The sequence below is a fragment of the Tyto alba genome, unplaced genomic scaffold (genome assembly GCF_018691265.1).
Source record: "Tyto alba isolate M040663 unplaced genomic scaffold, T.alba_DEE_v4.0 Super-Scaffold_17, whole genome shotgun sequence".
NCBI lineage: Eukaryota > Metazoa > Chordata > Aves > Strigiformes > Tytonidae > Tyto > Tyto alba.
Window position 1 is genome coordinate 21,658,694 of NW_024881279.1, and position 16,437 is coordinate 21,675,130.

General features: G+C 53.1%; 1 protein-coding gene across 1 annotated transcript in view; it reads right to left on the bottom strand.

Annotated features, from left to right (window-relative positions):
* Positions 1 to 370: 370 nt before the first annotated feature.
* The window catches only part of LOC104363282 (protocadherin gamma-C5-like), a 42,653-nt gene continuing 26,586 nt past the window's right edge, over positions 371 to 16,437 (bottom strand). Inside the window, exons 5-6 of the mRNA XM_042790501.1 lie at positions 7,776 to 7,864; positions 371 to 2,820 (exon numbers count right to left, since the gene is read on the bottom strand). Of these exons, the coding sequence (XP_042646435.1) occupies positions 2,594 to 2,820; positions 7,776 to 7,864 (316 nt within the window). The 3' untranslated portion in view covers positions 371 to 2,593. The remainder of the gene's footprint in view (positions 2,821 to 7,775; positions 7,865 to 16,437) is intronic.

Sequence of the window (16,437 nt, forward strand, 5' to 3'; positions counted from 1 at the left end):
TGGAGGAGAGAGAGCGGATCCCTGATGATGGTGGGGTGGGATGACCAGATCCCCCCTGGGACTGGGGAAGGGTGACCCAATCCCTCCAGGATTGGGGAAGGGTGACCAGATCCCCGCCAGGAAGGGCAACTAGATCCCCTTGGGCTGGGGAAGCGGCTGTAGCTGTGAACACCACGGTCTCCTCGGTGGGGTGTGACAGGGTCTGCCCTGGCTTGCCCCAAAAATGCCGGCTGGGAGCACAGTGGTGTCACTCACAACCACATCACCCATGGAGGGGGGGTGTGCCCCAAGAGCATCCCCACAGAGGTAGCATCGGTGTGGACAAGCTCCAGTCGTGCCCCCCTCTTCCCATCGGAATAAATACCATTTATTCAGAAGAAACCATTTTATTATTTTTTTTTTCCCAGAGAAAAAAAGCAATATAAATATTAGAGTATAAAACTTGCGTGTAACACATTGACATTGGTCTATATGGGTATAAGAAGGATATAAGCATATATATAATATATAAGTATAATTCAATATTAGACACATTGAAAGGGCAAACGTGTTTCATTTCACGTACACTCGGAGCACAGACCACATGGAAATAAGATACAGAGAAAATTGAAAATACTGATGTCCACAAGTTAGTTACCGAGATTAAAAATAACACGCCACTAAATACACGACACTCACTACGCTACCTCAGATTGCAGATTAAAAAGAAATATAAAGACTACGATTCAGCTACAGCATTTCTAGAGGGGGGCAGGTGGCAGCTGCAGGGGACAAGGTGGGAACTGCTCCCGGCGCAGCCAGCACCGGAGGTGGCCGGATCCGGATGAAACACGGCGGATGCTCCTGCTGCCCTGGGTTTGGGGAGGGGGTGGCGGTGGGGTGAGCGCTGCCACGCCGAAGCCAGGCAGAGAGGGCTGGATCTGCTCGGGTGAGTTATGTGTTAGTGAGTAATAAGGGAAAAAACAACCCACATCCCCTGGGAAACCCTGCACGGCCCCTTCTTGGCCACCCTGCAGCACCTCTCCTCACTCTGGCTACACAAAGCGCCCCTCTGCCTCCCCGGGGGGGGGCTCCGAGCTGCTTTGATATGGGGAAGCCGGCCTGATGCAAGGGTGATGGGCATGTGGAGAAGCTCCATTCCTCAGCCTTTGATTCCCTCCACAGGGTGGAAAGCCCAAAGCCAGCGGGAGCATCACCTCCTCCAGGCTGGCCCAGCAGGGTCCCATGGGTGTCCCCCCTCCCCCCCTGCCCTCATTCCCCACTCCCCCCCCTTGTATCCCCAGTTTTGCAGCCTCACCCCATGCCCATCCCCAGCTCTCAGGTCCCCTCTCCAGGTCTGGTCCCCAAACACCACCAAACCAACCATCACTTACTCGGTCACCAACTCAACACCAAAGCCACGCGCCCGCAGCTCCGCAGATTTCCCTTTGGATTATTTGGGGTGTAGACCTCAAATAAGAAGAGATAAGTTTCTCCACCCCACTTGACCGATCCCCTCCACCCCCCAAAAAGCATGGGGGCTCGGGCAGCTGCCGGCGCGTTCCCACCACGCTGCGTGGGCATGCGAGGACCCCAGGGTCCGTGGAGCTAACTGCGCTAGTGCGGGTGTGAGGTGAAGGACGTGCATGCAGACACGGTGTGCAGAAACGTGAAGCATCGTCCCCTGGTCCCCTTGGCAGGGACTCAGCCAGACGGCTGCCTGGCCACAGGGGAGCAAGACTCTCTCAGCTTTAATTCCAGAAGAACATTGACTGTACATATAAATATTTACTGCAAAGAAGGAATGAGATGTGTCTGCTTTTTGGAGACCCCTAGAACTGCTGGGGCAGCTGCCACACACCTTGGCATGCTCCTCATTGAATTCCCTATTTCTCAGACATCAGGAGGTTATGGTTTTATTCTCATCTTTCAGACGATCAGTGGTTGTACTTTTTTAAAAAAAAAAAAATGTTTAGGATGCAACTTTGCCATATTCCCTTTGACTCATGCAATATAAACACTTAGGTAATTTTTTTCCAGGTAACAGGTAAGCAGGAACTGAAGCACTCCCTACCAACTTCTCAGCAACAAATCCATCACTATCATTATCTGGGGGTGAATTTTACTAATGGAAAGTTTAAGAGCAAAGATCTGGAGCCTGGGCTCTAAGCTAGGGATTTGCTTTTTGTTTCCAAAAAGTGATCAAATGTCTATAAATTAAAAGATCCATGTTAAAATTATTTACACAGGGCAAAGCTGAGCACAAGCCTTGTGCCTTTCTCAGACTATCTGGGAGCAAATCGGATCCAAAGACGTGGCAGAAGACCTTTCGCCCTTGCATATTCTAATACCCGAGGGATCGTATAAAACATTAGCAAGTATTCACAGGGCACTTGTTTGCATTCAGTTTAGCTTCCGGATTGGTTTTCATCATGAGATCTAACAGCAGCGAGACCCTGCTCCTAGCTCTGATGATGACGAGATACATTCGCAGCGTTTCCTACTTTTTGCATCACAAAAAATTCACATTCGTCCTCCGGCCTGGGCTGTGATTTGGGGGAGTGCTGGAGCAGGCTGCCCTGTAGCTCTAAGGTCTCCTTCTTCTTCTTCTTCTCTACTTCTTTTCCTTCTTCCCGGATTTCTTCTTGTTGCCTCCCGAGGAGCCGGCACTCTTGGCGTCGCGCTTGCCGGCGGCATTGGTGAGGGTGGCGGTGCTGCCCGGGATGTAGACATTCTGCCGGTAATCGGGGACATGCTGCAGGGTGAACTGGGGGCCGTAGCGGGCGCTCAGCCCCATGGTGCCCGTCCCACCGCCCAGGGTCGAGTTGTTGTCAGCAGCTTCTGTGGGGGAAGCCAGAGGAGCGGGGGGCAAAAGAGAAAAGCAGGTGGTTAGTGCCGGCCAGAGCCCCCCCCCCCCAGCCCCAGCAGCCCCAAAAAGCTCTTACTGGGTGTCAAACCCAGACCTCGGTGCCACCGATCTCCGCCCTCACCCTCAGCCCTATCGCCCCGCAGAATGGCCACAACGTGTGTGCTGGGCAGCACGGGGCAGCCAGCACCGAAATTCCATGTTTCCATCTCACTTCATTGCCAAAAGTTTGGGATTTGGGGCCGGAGGCTGGCCAGGGTAGGGCAACCTCTCCTCCTCCCTCAGCAGCGATGGGCCTGCCTGTCCCTCCCTGCCTGCCTGAGGCTGCCTGCTCTGCCCCCCCCCCCCCCAGCTCCCCGGTGCTGCCTCCACAGAAAAACACACCCCCCCTCCAAAAGCAGCCCATTACAAACATATTGTACAGCCACAACCATTAGTAATGCATTAAGGGAAATCCAAAAAAAAAATCTATTTTTTTTTTTTTTCCCCGCTGCATTTAAAGCCCTGCCCTCAATATTTCTCCAGCCAGGTTTATTCAGGGAGCAAAGCACATGAGATGAGAAAGAAAATCCCTCCCCTGCAGTACCACAAAATGGCTCTAGGAAGCTGAGCATGAAGCAAATCAATGCCGAAGCTCGTCCGATGGTCCAGATCTGGGAGCAGGGGGAGGGGAAGGCAAATTCATTCCTGTCACGCTGTAAAGCTTCAGTACGGAGCGAACAAGCGCAGAGAGGGGGGGGAAGGGCACAGGGGCCCCCCCCTGGGATGCTGGGGCACTGCTGGAAGGCAGAGACCAGATGGAGACAGGGGGGATAGACGAAGGGAGGAGGAGAAATGAGCACGGAGGGGTGACAGGGCACAAGCGGCATCGCTGCCGTGAGCCGCTGCACAACCTGCTCCGGCATGACTGCCCGTGCATGGCTTCGGGTGGGATCCTCGCCCAGACCCGCTCGGAAATGGTTTGCTAAAACGCTGCCCCTGCCTCGGACATTATGGAGCTGATCTCAGCCTTTTCACTGCCACGTGCCTGTGGCTACGGACATGCTGTCCTGGGAGGCTGGAGAGACCCAGCAAGTGCACCTGAACGACCCGAGGCAGAGTCTGGGGCTGCTGCTCCCTCCTTTCGCAGGCAGAGAGACTGAGGGAATCAGGAAAAACAATGAGCAGAGAATGTGGGCTGGTCCCCTCATGTTTTTCCTCACTCCAGATCAGATCCGTGCACGCCTCCATGTTGCCTTAGCTTTCCCCTGAGCGGATGGAGGTGGCTAAGCCAGCCAGAAAGCTAGACAAAAACTGGGCCTCATCCCACCAATCCCCTGAAATATTGCCGTGTACACATCCCTTCGCAGAGGTCGGAAGTATGAAGCAACCGCAGTTTGAAAAGTTACAGCTGCTCTGCTGGAGCAAGCAGAGGAAAACACACAGCGAGTCCGAAAACAGACAGGATATTGTGCACTGAGGCCGGGGGACACGTAGGACAGGGTACAAACACAACAAGCCAGTGTAGGGAAATGCCATTTTGCTTTCCGCTGTGGAAGCATTCACCGGCAGGGCCATTTTTCTACAGTCCCCATTAAATGGGTCCCAGACCTGGCGGGGCTTTGAGGCCCTTGGGCTGGAGGAGATGTGCATATTGAGTTAGTGGCATTTACCGCTAATCCTCACTCACCTCAGCAGCAGCTTGTTTCATTAACAACCAACTCAACCCCAGACCCGTTGGGGTGTTATGAATGGGGATGGGATGGCTGGAGCTGTGCTGTCAGGACAGGCAGGTGGACTATGGCCTCTGGCAGCAGGGGAGATTTTTTTTTCTGGGCTCCCTGAGCTGGAGACAGCCCAGTTAGGGGCATGGTGGGTTTGGGCATCTTCTGTGCCCTGGGTGCTGCTGCCCCACTCCCCCCCCCTGGACCATCCCAGATGTACCAGAGCCCTGAGCAGGGAGGGGGCTGGGGCTTCCCAGCACCACCCAGGACAAATGGTCCCCATGAACTAGTTAGCAGTCACCACCACAGTTTTCGTGTGGGAGAAAAAGCTGCCTGTGAAGTTCCCAGCCTGCCAGTTGGTCCAGAGTAAGAGCAAAGAGCTGTTTCTAGGTAACACTGACATTAAGGCTGAAAAGAAGAGAGAACAGGAACAATAGAGGTTTATAAATGGGCACCAAGCTGCTCTTGCCAAGCAGGGCACTTCAGCTCTTGTTACTGGAAAGGTTACACTCAGCCTTTACCAGCAGCCAGCCATTATCCCAATGGTCCTGAGGAGAAAAACACAAATTTGGACCTTGGCAAAAATAACCAGCTAGTGGCTCCATCGCGCCGGTAAGCAGAGTGGAGGAGAGGCCACCCCAGAGGCAGCCCAGGGCTGCCATCGGGAGCAGCCCTGGAGCCCATGCTGCTGCAGCTGCTGGGAGGGCTTTCAGGAGACCCCAGTATAGAGCGTCTGCCCCCGCCTGCAGGCAGCGGGGCTGGGGATAAGGACCTCCTCAGGCTGCCTTTCCATCTGCTCTCTCGCCATCTCATGGCACCTCTAGAAATTCTTGCTGGAAGCTGGAGTATTTTAAGGACAGGGTGCCTCCTATGCCTGCCCTTTAATGTCTGGTGTCTTGGATCATCTGTGCTCCTCAGTCTGTCTTAGCAGCTGCCTCTGCCTCTTCACATGGATCAAAACACATTGCCTTTTCATGTTGTTCCCAAGCTCCCAGCTCCAAGGGTGGAGAAGCCAGAAGGGAGCCCAGGAAGAGAGGCAGAAACCCTACAGACAGGGTTGCAGACTTTGGAACCAGCTCTCCAGGCACCCCGGCTTAAGAGGGTGATTTAACCACTGGGCAAGTGCTTTAATCCTCAGATCAGCGTGGCAGGACAAGCTCTGCCTCTCACTGAAACGAAGGATAACCCCCGGCACAGGGTAAGGATGCAGGCAGGGCATCACCAGCCCCTTCCAGATGCTTGTGGAGCAGAGCAGGATCAAAGGAGCTTCTGCTTCCCGGGCAGTCTCTGCTCAGCACGAACTCGAGCATGGGCTTGACACGGTGCAGTGAAGTCGGCTCTGGGCAGGAGCAGCTCACACTCAGAGGAGCGGGTGAGCAGAAGGCACAGTGCCATCACCCGTGTCGTGGTGTCCCACCCCCCACCCCGGAGCTCATACAGAGCTCAGCAGGTGACTGTATGAGATAAGGATCGTTTCAATAACCAGGAAACATTACCCAATGATCGGCAGCACAAAGCTTAATTAGCATTGCTCCTAATCAGAGGATGCTCCAGTCAACACTATTAGCTTAACGAGTGAGAGCAGAAAAGCCAGGACAGAGAGGAGGGGAGACATGAAAACAGAGGGATGGTGAACAAAGCTTGCGCTCTGCCCTCATCTGGCTCCATCCATCCATCCATCCATCCATCCATCCATCCATCCATCCATCCATCCATCCATCCACCCATCCATCCACCCACTCATCCACCCAGCAAGCAAGGGACAGTCACGGGCAAGAAAAGGATGGAGTGCACAGAGCCATCCTCTCTCTGGGGCCTCAGGAGGGAAAGCCCTTATCTAGCAGATGGATCTGATTCAAATTAACCCCCTGGGTGGACCGAAGGGAGAGGTTAGGGCTGTTTGAGGCTTGTGGATTGGGGGAGATTTGCTGCAATAAAGCCTGGGGCTACGTGAAAGTCAGTGCACCTGGAAGGGACCTGCTCAGCTCTCAGACCCTGGGACTGCCTGAGCACCAGTCAGAAAAACAGTTTTATTTGTGAGCAAGGAAACCGGATCTGGAGGCACGGCATGATGATAACCACATGCAACCCCAGAGGCTATTTTTCCATGGTCGTTTTTCAGAGCAGAGGCATTTTCACATTGTTTCTTTCCCTTGACTGTAAACAACTCTCTTGCTCAGGACCTTCGTCCCTTTCCCTGGCCACAGCAGCTGTGTCTCCAGGCTGCCTGGTGTCTGCAGAGCGGCAAAGTTCAGCTGCAGCAGCTTTCCAAGAAAGCAACACCAAAGCCGTCCCTCCTCCCCCAGATTCCTTCTCTCCCAACAGCTCAATGGAAACATCCTAAGCATTTTGCACAGGATTTTATGGCTGTGCTGTTGCTTCTATTTTTAAATCAAGGGGGAAATGACTTGGAGGTATTTATAAATAAAGGCTGTATGAAAACTAGCCTCCTTAACCGTAGTGCTGTGTAGATTGATAATTGCATTGCTTTTATATAAAGCCATGGAGACTGTGAATGCATGGGAACACCCCTCCCTGCCCACTGCTTCCACATGGCAGAGCCATAAACCAGAACAAACTAACCCAAGACAACCCCAAACCAAACAAATCTCTGTGACTACAACTACAACAAGCCAGAAGTTCTTCACAAACCTCGGTGAGCCTGTGGCTCGGCGGAGGGACCAAGTGCACGCAGGGAGCAGGCACGGTCGTCTCTGGACACAAGGTTTGTTGGAGATACTGAGTCAGGCATTTACTGTATTCCTGGCCCAAACACTAGCCACAAACAAATCTTCCAGGCTTCCTACCTCCTCACCTTACAACAAGTTGCAACACAGCAGATGTTTCATTTACTGAGACGTTCTGGAACCAAGTAATTTATAAAATATCATCTCAAGACTGGCTTTTTCATGTCACACAACCACATCACGAGCCAGATTCTGTCCAGGACATAAATAATATGGTTTGGGTTGGAGAGGTACCCTTGTCTACAGCATGCCTGATGCTGATGGCTATCTGGTATCTCCTCTGCCTGAATCCTTCCCAATGCCTCTCCTCTGCAGGGTAACACAGGCAGCAGTGCTCTTCTACCAGTATCTGTTGAAGAAGGACTTTTGAAGCCACCCCAGTCAACCCAGATACATCACTCATTTTATCCAACAGCATGCATCTGAGATGGCCGCGCAAGCGCAAGTGCCATGGTTTTCCCGCATGTGATGGAGACCAACCATTTGCTGAAGCCAGGATCATGGCTTGGAGCATCTCCGTGTCAAACTGGTTGTTTGGCCAGGCTCCACCTTCCTCTCCATTCTGGGAGCTACAGGAAAATAAAAGAAACAGCAAGTTACTACAACTTGGTCAGGAGGACCGGGCTTGTCAGAGAGCATGAGAAGCCAAGGCTGTGTCCACTGGCAGAGAGGAGTTTTCAGGTTTTAAATCCTTCTGCTAAATAACACTCCAGAGTTAAGACACTTTCAGAGGTCTCCATCCCCCACCAGGCTATTGAAGAATAACCATCAATACCAAAAACACTCGGGGGCTCAGTGGTGCTCCCAGCAGCACCTCCCTAACTCCTGCTGACTTCAGAGACAGCCACCACTTCATCACCTCAAAATCCCACTAATATAATGTAATACCACAAAAAATGCTGGTCCTAAAGCCCCAGAGGTGCATGCACCCTTGTACAACAAGGTCCTCCTGTTCCTTTTGCAGGCCATGTGAATGGATGCACCTTACAAGCTATTTCAGGCTACAGCTCTATTCTGCAGCTTCATTCATAAGACAAAGGTGAGAAAACCCCGTGGCGTTGTGGGCATTAGGGTCAGCATGGACCCAGCTGCCCGGCACTGCAACGCTTGTTCTGAATGGAGCCCAAGAGAAGTCACCAGCTCTGCAGATCCAGCAGCAAACAGTCCTGGGGAGGCTGGAGCAACAGGGACAGGAGAGAAGGGAGGTGGGCTCCTGCCTTGGTTCCCTGGGTCTGGCTAATGGTGGGGGCTGAGCACCGCAGATCCGCCTGGGAAACCTCTGGGGATGCTATCAAGACTTCAGCGAAGGAGGTTTTTGTGTCTGAGGTTACAATCAGCAGTTTGTGCACAGTCTAACAAACCCTGCTTTCATGTTTGCCAGGTGCCAGCTGTGCTTGGCCACCCGCTCACTGGTGGTGGCACTTCCTCTCTGGAAAGGTCAGGGCTGTGCTCCCAGAGCCCCGCCAGAGCCTCCCTGCTTCCAGCGGAGAGATCTAAACTTCTAACCAGCTTCCTGGGTCCTCCTCTGCTCTGACCCTAAGTGACCACATCACTCAGACCACGAGTCTCTCCTCTCCCACCCACTGGGATGCCAGGATCTGCCCCTTGGCTGTGCACTGTCTCTCTCCTGGGATGAAGGCTTGCAGCTGAGAGCTCTCCAGAAGTGAGCTGGCGGGGTTGAAAAAGCTGGGGGGGTCCCTTGGAGAGAGCTGAGCCTGACTCCCAGTCAAGTGTTCAAACCATCAGGCTTCAAAGCATGAAGGTGGTCTCCTCCTCCACCACCGTGGAGCCCTTGCACCCAGGAGTTGCCAGACCCCAAAGCCCTGCGCAGACCGACATGCTGAAGCAGCCAAGATCTCCCCCAGTTCTGGGGGCTCCTGCTGGCAACTCCGTGCTTAAGTGCTCGGCACCCCGCGCACTGCAAATGCCAGCGCAGGCACTGCCGGCGCCAGCTCAGCACCACATGCTGGGCGGCAGATGGGCCCTTCGCCACCGTGCCGAGCACCTCGCTGCCTGACTCCCCCCACCTCTTGTGCCCGCTGCAGCCCTCACACCCAGGGCAGTCTCAATATGGCCATTTTGGAAAGGGGACAGACCCATCCTTGAAGGTTGTATCTGCCCGGGTGACCTCGTAAGCAAAGGCAGTTCCCACGTCTGAGTCACTGTCCCAGCTGCATTAAAGCTCTGCAAGGAGGGAAGCCCTGGATGCACAAGAGCTTTCTCCGTCCCCTCCCTGTGCAAATGTCCTGCACACAGAAAGAAAAACTGCAGATACATGGGATGGATAAGAGTGCCCATGAGCTCTGATCGGGCCCCACGTGGTCCTGCATGGTCACGCAAATTGGTATGAACACAGTGAGGGGTATCTATGGGCAAACTCCCTTTGAAACACAAGCTCTGAGTGTAAGGATGTGTGTATGGACACTCCCAGGTACTCTGTGGAAAATCTGGTCTTAAACAACGTGTCCAAAGACACACAGGACCTCTGCCAGGACCACACGATCATCCGTCCCTTCCCCTTCTCTACCACTTGTGTGAGCCATCCCCAGCCAGGCGCAGGGCACTGCTATCATACCAATTTATCTGTGGAGGATGCAAACAATCCCTAATGCAGCAGAGGCTGCCTTGGCATGACACTGCCGACAACACTGCTTCTGAAATACCTGCCGTCTGCTGCAACCCAGGGCATCCCAAAAAATATTTAAATCCCTCCTCCGTGACGTGTGTGGTGGCACGCTTTCAAGAAGGCCAGAAGTGAGGCTTGCTCACTTCACAAATTTATTTCGGCGTTTGCATGCTGGTTGTGCTGAGGCTCCTCGGGTGTGGGTAGCACTGCCCTGCACATTGTGTTGCGCCAGGGAGCAGCGTGCAGGCAGTCCAGGCAGTGAGGACAAGGAGGGGACAGCCCTGGGGCTGCCAGTGACCTGTTAATGTCACAAGCAGGGCTGGGAATAGAGCACCCCCAGGCTAGATCCGATAAAGGACTTAGGAACCTAAACCTCATTACAAACTACAACCCGTTCAGCCACCAGTTAACCCCAGCAGCTCCTGTCCCACCAGCTGGCAGCTGAGGTTTCCAGGTTTTGCAGGGCTGCAGGAAAGCTGCTCAGAAACACCCCGGTGCCTCCCAGCCACTGCTCCTGGCTCTGGGGGCTGCCCCGGCATGCTGATGGGATCCAGGGATGAGGAAAGGGAAAGCACAAAGAAATGCCAAATCCTCTTCTTTTTCTTTTTTTTGAAATTGTAATAGTCCGGTGGTTTGAACTCTGTTTTGAAATCAGAGGCCTGGGTTCAACTCCCTCTTTGATGCAGCAGTGCCAGCATCACATTTTCCACCTCTGAAAGACTCTTTCTTCCCTGTCCACCTCTCCTTTGGGCAACAGGCTGCACTGGACAGAAGCTCCTCCTGCCTCCTGTCAAAGCCATGCCTCCGTGCCCTGGGCCAGCGGGAATGCACGGAAGGAAAGGCTCACCCTGCAGTCAGGGCATTCACCTGGGAGCACCAGGACCCCCAACCTCACTGAGCTCCCTAACCAGGGGGTCCTCGCTCTCCACCCCAATGACCCCTGTCCCCACAGCTGCATGCAAGCACAGATAGGAAAGCTGGCTACCACTGAGCACCAAATTTGCCCAAGAGCTGGGTTGGAAAGGGAGGGAAGAACGGCCGTGGTTAGTCCTTGCAGCCTGGGAGGGGGTTGAGTGGCACAGTCCAACCCCTCTGGTGCGTGGCCCAAGAGGAGCAGCTGTATCAAAAACCATGTGGATATTGTTCAGGTTGCTTTGAGCTCTTGTTTTTAGAGCTGTGTGTCCCCACGAAAGGGTGACCATGCATCACCAGTGAGCAGGAGGAGGTTCATCCCTGGAGGATGGTGAGACAGGCAGCATTTCAGAGCCTTTTCCCTTCTTCTGGTCTTAGAGAAGAAGTGAACACACATGAACTCACATGGTGGGCTTCAGAGGCCCCTGCATTATCTCTATACCCCAGTGTCAGGGGGACAGCCAAGGCCCTACACTTCTTTAATGCTCTGTGGGACCACACAGTCACAGACTGATTCAGATGGACAGAACATGAAGCACCCAGCCTAACAAAGGTGGAATGGTCTCTGGTCCAACACCCCTGCTCAAAAGAGGTCCAAGATTTCAGCTGGTCTCAACTTGATATTAGATGCTCAGAGCCTGAGCAGCCACATTCCGAGTATGAGATTTTTCCATCCCTCTGGTCTCCTGTTCCAGTGTTTGACCACCCTTGGGTGAAAAACATTTCCTAACATCTACTCCAAATTTGTCTTGCGTGTCCATTACCCCTAGTCCTTTCACTGTGCACCTCTGACAACAGCAGTGAGACCCTTTTCCTAGCTCTCAGGCCTCCAAGCTGAAGGAGCTCTCTCAGCCTCTCCTCCCCTGCCTCAGGCTCCAGACCTTTGATCGTTTTGGTGGCTCCCATCTGGCCATGTCTTTGATGAAGTGGGGAGCCCAAAACTGGGCACAGTGCTCCAGGTGTAGTCCCATAAGTGCTGAATTGAGAGCAACCATCTCTTCTCTTGACCTGCTAGCTACAATCTGACCAGTAAAACCCAGTCAGTCTCTATCACTGCAAGGATGCACTGGTGGCTCACGTTCAACCTGACAGCCTTTTCTGCAAATTTACGGCACCCAGCGTTCCCAAATCTTGCACAAACAGCCCCAAAGCTGTGTGCCTGCTCCCCATGATGCCATGCAGAAAAGCTATTTTAGAAATGCCTTAGCATTGCAAAAAATGGTATTGAGCTCATTTCTCTAAGCAGGAAATTCAAGTGCCTCAATTACTTGTGGTACAATCATCCAGAATTCAGAGGCAAGAAAAAAAAAAAAAAAACCACCAAGTGCTGTAATCTAACGCCCCAAAATAATTCCTCGTATTGGAAAAAAGCACACAGCTGATGACCAGATCTGGCCATCTTCCATGGCTATAAGGATGGAGTTGTGAATCAGAGCTGTGAATCACCAATTCAGTAGTGAGCAGCCTGCCCTGCCCTGCTCGTTCTGCCTGGGGCAGGCAGACCTCAGAGCCCCCCCCCTTGCAGCACAACTCCCTGCTCAGCCACAGCCTTGGGCGCTGCTGCAGGGAGGCTGCTGGAAGCAGGGGGGGGCGGGGGGGGGAGGCTGGCTCCTTTGGAAATGAATCCACAGACTCACCCGTTTTAATACAAATGACATTGATTCAATAGGTTTTTTTCTAAAAAACCCATCCCCCATAGGACTTTTTTTTTTTTTTTTCCTCTGTTCAATTCTACTCCACACTTCAAAGCACAGCTGGCTTTCATTTTCAGGAATGTTTCCAATACAGCTAGGACTCGAGGGAAGGAAGCAAACCCACTTTTGAGACAAACCCAGCGATGCAGCATCTTAGGGGGCACAGTGGGGACAGAGCACAGGACGGGGGCTGTGCCAGCAGAGGCAAGTACAGTCGGTGCATGACCTGCAAATGCCTTCATCAAACCTGACTACGTGGAAATCAGGGAATGCCAAAATGAAAGGCTTGCCCTGCAGCCTTGACACAGCCCCACGGCGTGCTTCATCACTAGGCTGCCCCATTACCAAGGGCTTCCACAAGCATCTGCCCAAGCAGTGCAGGGTGGACCCCGGTGCTTTGCTGACCAGGTATTTTGCAGCACCCCCCGCCCCCCCAGCCACCACATCCCCTTTTAACTTCCTCTTCGAGCACAGAATTATTCATTTCCTTGCAGGGTTGCTATGGAGCTCGTCACTATGGCAGCCAAAGGCCTTGCAAACATTGATTTGCACAACTGCCTGGTGGATTCCTGAAAAATTGTTTTCCTCTCGCTCTGCAGCTGGAAACACAAACCGTAGCAGTGCCACAACCAACTGAAGAAGTTTATTCATGTCAGATCGGTGCTGTCAGAGCCCCAGGGGCTGGAGAGGACAGCCCAGCATCCCATGGCACCCCGAGGGTGCCTGGCAGGACTGTGGGCAACGCTTGGCCTGAGGATTTTCCTGGAACATCCTCAGCATCCTTCCACCTCTATTATTTGGGGGTTTCTGGCTCGTACAGCAGTGACAACCCCCCCCCCCCGGCCCCAGCCAGCACGTCTCCCACCCCATGGCTCTGGCTGCTCCCAGGCTTCCCCACTCCGGGGAGGGGGATGTGACTGGGGTTTATTTTTCCTCCCAGCCTCTCGTCTTTTCTCTCTCATTTGCTCCCCAGCTCCTCCCACCCTTCCAACACCTCCCCCAGCAGCCTGGCTGGGGCAGGACTCTGCCCTCCCCTCCCCACCCAGCTCCCAGGGTCAGGGGGGTATCTTCAAGCCAACTCCTCCAGCTCCATTCTTGGGCAGTGCCCTTCCCCCCCCCCCCCCCCCCCCCGGCTGCTCCCCCATCCTAACTTCCCCTGCACTCCTGTTTCCTCTCTCTCAGCTTCCTCCAAGCCCTCCCCATCCCCAACCCCCCTCGCCATCTCCCACACACAGCTCCAGCTACAGGCAGCAACAGAAATAAAATCACAGCCTGCCGCGTTTCTTGGCTGGCAGAGTGACAAGCAAGAGGGAACGGATCTGTCCCTGCCGGTGCTGAGCCTCCGCTGTGCTCAAGGTGTGCTGGGGACACAGCCCCACGGCTGGGGATGCAGCTCCAGGGTCAGCATCCCGCTGTCCCACCACCCACACCAGCCTCCTGCAGGCCCAGCCCCCAGCCCACCACCCTCCTGCCTCCCCCCCCAGCCTCCAACAAAATGGAATCCACTCCAAAATTGCTACAATTCCCTGGCCATCTCCCTTCCTTAACAGAGGATGCTGCTGGCCCTTCCCCCGCGTTCCCCCAGCTCCGCACATTCCCTGCCACTTCTGTAATGCAATTACACGGGCTGGAGAGGATCTGGATGAGGCCCAGCTTTAAGACCATGACTGTGCAAAGATGAGGTTGAAAATGTTAGCAGGCAAGCGGGGGGAAGATTTGCAGCCTTGCAAAAGACCGGCAAGTCGTTACTTCCAGCCAGTGGAGGTGCTGGGATGCTGCCCTGTCAGGCAGAGGCAGAATAAAAGGCCATGATGTCTCTAAAACGGGGACAAGGAGCAGTGCCCCCCTCTCAGGGACTCTTCCAGTCCTCCTGGATGAGCCAGAACTGAGACCAGTATTATTTCACCCAGTTCATCCTGCCACCATCCATTCCCCAAATGCGCTAGGAGGGATAAATGAGAAATTCTTTGGAATGGTTATTGTGCCTATTTGTCGTATCCCTGCACCTCTGCAGCCAGTCATGGCATGTGGTCAGCTGTGCAGGAAGCAGATGGAGACAGAAAAATTAAACTAATACACATAGCACCTGCTATATTACCTAAAATAGCACTTCTATACATAACACTGTGATGATGAAACTCCTGATATTCAGGGAGATTTCCAGAATGAGAAACACGTCCCATTCCTAGGATAGTTCTCTGTCTCCATAAAAGAGTCTCCAGCCTTTGTCCCACCTGGCAGGATCTGGATGGCTCAGACTTCAAGGGCCATCACAATGCAGATAAAGGATTTATTGGCCCAGGATGGTCAATAAAGGAAGGAAAGATTCAGCTGAAGCAGGTATGTGATCTAGAAAGACACCCAAATACTGAATCTGCTGAGATTTGGGCTGTTAATAGGTAAAAGACTGAACCTTGCAAGCAGGAGTGCTCACAGGCATTGTGCACAGCAAGCGGGACCAGCTCTGTTGTCTCCTGGATGTGGAAGGGGAGGTGGGGTGGGACTGGGATACATTGCTACAAAACCTTCAGCTTCCAGTCCCAGCATCATCTCAGCTCTGCAGGAAGAGGGGCAAGGAGAGCAGTTATCCAGGGACAACTCCTGCTCCCCATGCCAAAACAGCTTCTGCCTGTCCCAGCACCCCAAATCCACTCCATAGCTGCAGCCCATGCTCATAGGAAAGCCAGGCTCCGAGCAGCCTCGTAATGCTTTAAAGCACTGTTTCTTCTGCAGCATTCGAGAGGAAATCACAGTCATAGAATCATAGAATCATTTAGGTTGGAAAAGACCTTTAAGATCATTGAGTCTAACCATTAATCTAACACTATCAGGTCCACCACTAAACCATGTCCTTAAGTTTGACATCTACATGTCTTTTAAATACCTCCAGGGATGGTGACTCAACTTCCCTGGGCAGCCTGTTCCAGTGCTTGATTATCCTTTCAGTGAAGAAATTTTTCCTAATATCCAATCTAATCCTCCCCTGACGCAACTTGAGGCCATTTCCTCTTGTCCCATTGCTTGTTACTTGGGAAAAGAGGCTGACACCCACCTTGCTACAACCTCCTTTCAGATAGTTGTTGAGGTCTCCCCTCAATCTCCTTTTCTCCAGACTAAACAATCCCAGTTCCCTCAGCCAGTTCTCATCAGACTTGTTCTCCATGCCCTTCACCAGCTTCGTTGCTCTTTGGCCACACTTCAGCGCCTCAAAGCCATGAGCCTCTGAGTGGACTTCAACTTTTCCTGTTTCAAGACACACCAGGGCAGCACCAAACCTGGCAGATGTGACCATCTGGCCCTTGCTGGGCTTCTGTGGTTCCCTCCGAGGTGTTTGCTGAGCAAAGACACAAACAGGCTCAAGGCTGGCACGGGTTGCATCATCAGGCATGAACAACCACCTCAAATACTCCCCAAACAGGCAAATTCTCTCCCAGGCTCCCCAGGACCTGGAACAAGCTGGTGACTTGAGCTCTGCAGTCACAGATGTATTGGCAGGGGGAAAGCCCTCCCTTCAGAGAAGAGCCCCTTTATGAGCACAACTCCTTCACTCAGGGGTCCACAGTCCACATTAAAGTGCAGTGGCTCTCAATCTTAGGAGGGAGCTGTGTTACCTAGATTACAGCTGTTCCTGCAAAGCGATGACCTCAAAGGGATTTCCAGAGGGTGCTGTGATTTTTCAGGCTGCTGGGCTCCACTCACACCTTCCCAAGGCCCTGGGGTGGAAGCTGAGAATCAGCTCCATGCTCCTCATGCTGCAGAAACCATGAAGGAATCACTCAATAATACTCAAGAATCCAAACAGGTAGATGAATGCAAACCAGCCTGAAGAAGCAGCAATTTCAGCCCAAAGACTGCTGCACCTCTTTTAATTCACCTGCAAAACATGTAGAGTCCTGCCTGGCAAAGCAAA